Genomic DNA, 1,553 nt, shown 5'->3' with positions numbered 1-1,553 from the left:
GACAAGCAAAGAGGTGGGATAGGGAGCTGCAGACTAAGCAGCCCATAGCACCAGTTAAAACACAAACCAAGGCCAGCTTGGAATTGTGCTAAAACCATCTTCCTTGCTACCATGAATGAATGATGACTGTGACATTTCCTTCAAATGTGAATTCTGCAAACAAACATAGGTTTACATATTGCATGAGACTTTATTATCATCGGTGCATGAACTCAACATTTTATTAAAATGATGAATGAAGCATATGCTGCATATGTACACAGATAGACATATGGAAAAATTTTATAACCCTGTTAATCAAGCAAAAATCATTTGAGAAATTTTTGTGCCTAATTCCTCATCAAGCAATGCTACAAAAGGGAGGAGGCATTGCCCCAAGTAGGCATTTTAAAGGAACCGAATCTACACACCAAATATGCTCTTTCGTGCGTAAGGAAGTTTGTGCATATATGCCTTTCTATATTAAACGAGACTACAAGCTTCGTGCATATATGCTCTTCATGTGTTTATCTATGAGAAAATAAAAAACCAAATCTAAACCTATGTCTTCTTTCATCCTCAGTGATTCTTATTGCTATATTTCTCTTTTTTCAAATATGAAAAGACCTTTTATGTCTTTTTCATTCCGCAGTAAAAAAATAAAAAATTAAACCGTAACTCCACCAAAAAGAAAATAATTATAAAACAAAAAACCCAACCAGCCGAGCCGCCTCTACAATATGATAGATAGGGCAACAAAGCCAACGACCACAATTTTTATTTTTAGTGGCCAAAACGTGTGGGTCCCATCTCATATTTATTCCGTCACGAGAAAACGAATTTAAGGCCCAGGAGAAAACTTATCATGCCCCACCGTCCAAGAGAATAAAGGCAAAAAAAGAAGAAGAAATGAACTGACCGGAGCGAAAACACTGTCGGAGACATTAAGCTGGTTCATCTTCATCATCATGCTCATCATCATCAACGGCCCAGAAACCCCATCCCTGCAGAAGAACCAAACCAAAGCAAAATAACAAGTTAATATTACCAAAATACCACCCCACGCGCAAATAGCGACGACCAAGTCCCAGCCCTTCACCTCGAGAAATTCCCGAGCAGAGCTCCCAGGTCTCTCCAGCTCATCACCGTTAGTCCCACGAATATCAAGAACCCCAACAAATGCCTGCATGCATTCCACCATTTTTCCAATAATAATGAAAATTAAAATGATCGATCAAGAAAATCAAATTGAATTAGAAACAGTACTCACGTCCAGATGTTGAGGGTCTCGTTGTGCCAGGCGAAGACACTGAAGATTACATCCTTTAACGGCCACTCGCAGCGGTAATAGTCCAATATGTACTCGTTGTCCTTCATATACTGTGGCAGGTCCTGAAACTTTACCAGCATCGTCGTCTTCTTCTTTTCCTTTTTGTAATTCCCACTCTTCTTCTGCTGCTGCTGCTTCCCGCTACTACTCTTCCCGTGATTGCACATCGCTGCCGGAAAACGCCTCCGATTCTTGGTCCTCCGGCAGATCCGGACCCTAGCTCCTCCCGCTCTCTCTCTCTCNC

At 41.0% G+C, this 1,553-nt stretch overlaps 1 protein-coding gene across 2 annotated transcripts; it reads right to left on the bottom strand.

The window, feature by feature from the left end:
• Positions 1 to 1,545, bottom strand: LOC101299398 (ADIPOR-like receptor IZH1-like). Of its 2 annotated transcripts, XM_004304197.1 has the most exons (4): positions 1,250 to 1,545; positions 1,079 to 1,162; positions 899 to 983; positions 1 to 153 (listed from the first exon to the last, which is right to left on the bottom strand). In XM_004304197.1, the coding sequence occupies exons 1-4, from the start codon at positions 1,474 to 1,476 to the stop codon at positions 55 to 57; spliced, it is 495 nt and encodes a 164-aa protein (XP_004304245.1). In that variant the 5' UTR covers positions 1,477 to 1,545; the 3' UTR covers positions 1 to 54. The 2 variants fall into 2 exon arrangements, with proteins under 2 accessions (XP_004304245.1, XP_004304246.1); XM_004304198.1 differs by lacking the exon at positions 1,079 to 1,162.
• Between the last annotated feature and the right edge of the window lie 8 nt (positions 1,546 to 1,553).

Source organism: Fragaria vesca, linkage group LG6 (genome assembly GCF_000184155.1).
Source record: "Fragaria vesca subsp. vesca linkage group LG6, FraVesHawaii_1.0, whole genome shotgun sequence".
NCBI lineage: Eukaryota > Viridiplantae > Streptophyta > Magnoliopsida > Rosales > Rosaceae > Fragaria > Fragaria vesca.
This window is presented reverse-complemented; position numbering and strand designations above follow the sequence as displayed.

Coding starts and splice junctions, on each gene's coding strand:
- LOC101299398 (XM_004304197.1), bottom strand. CDS start 1,476: ATGTGCAATCACGGGAAGAGTAGTAGCGGGAAGCAGCAGCAGCAGAAG. Junction 1,163..1,249: donor GAGACCCTCAACATCTGGAC/GTGAGTACTGTT, acceptor GAATGCATGCAG/GCATTTGTTGGGGTTCTTGA. Junction 984..1,078: donor CTGCTCGGGAATTTCTCGAG/GTGAAGGGCTGG, acceptor GTTCTTCTGCAG/GGATGGGGTTTCTGGGCCGT.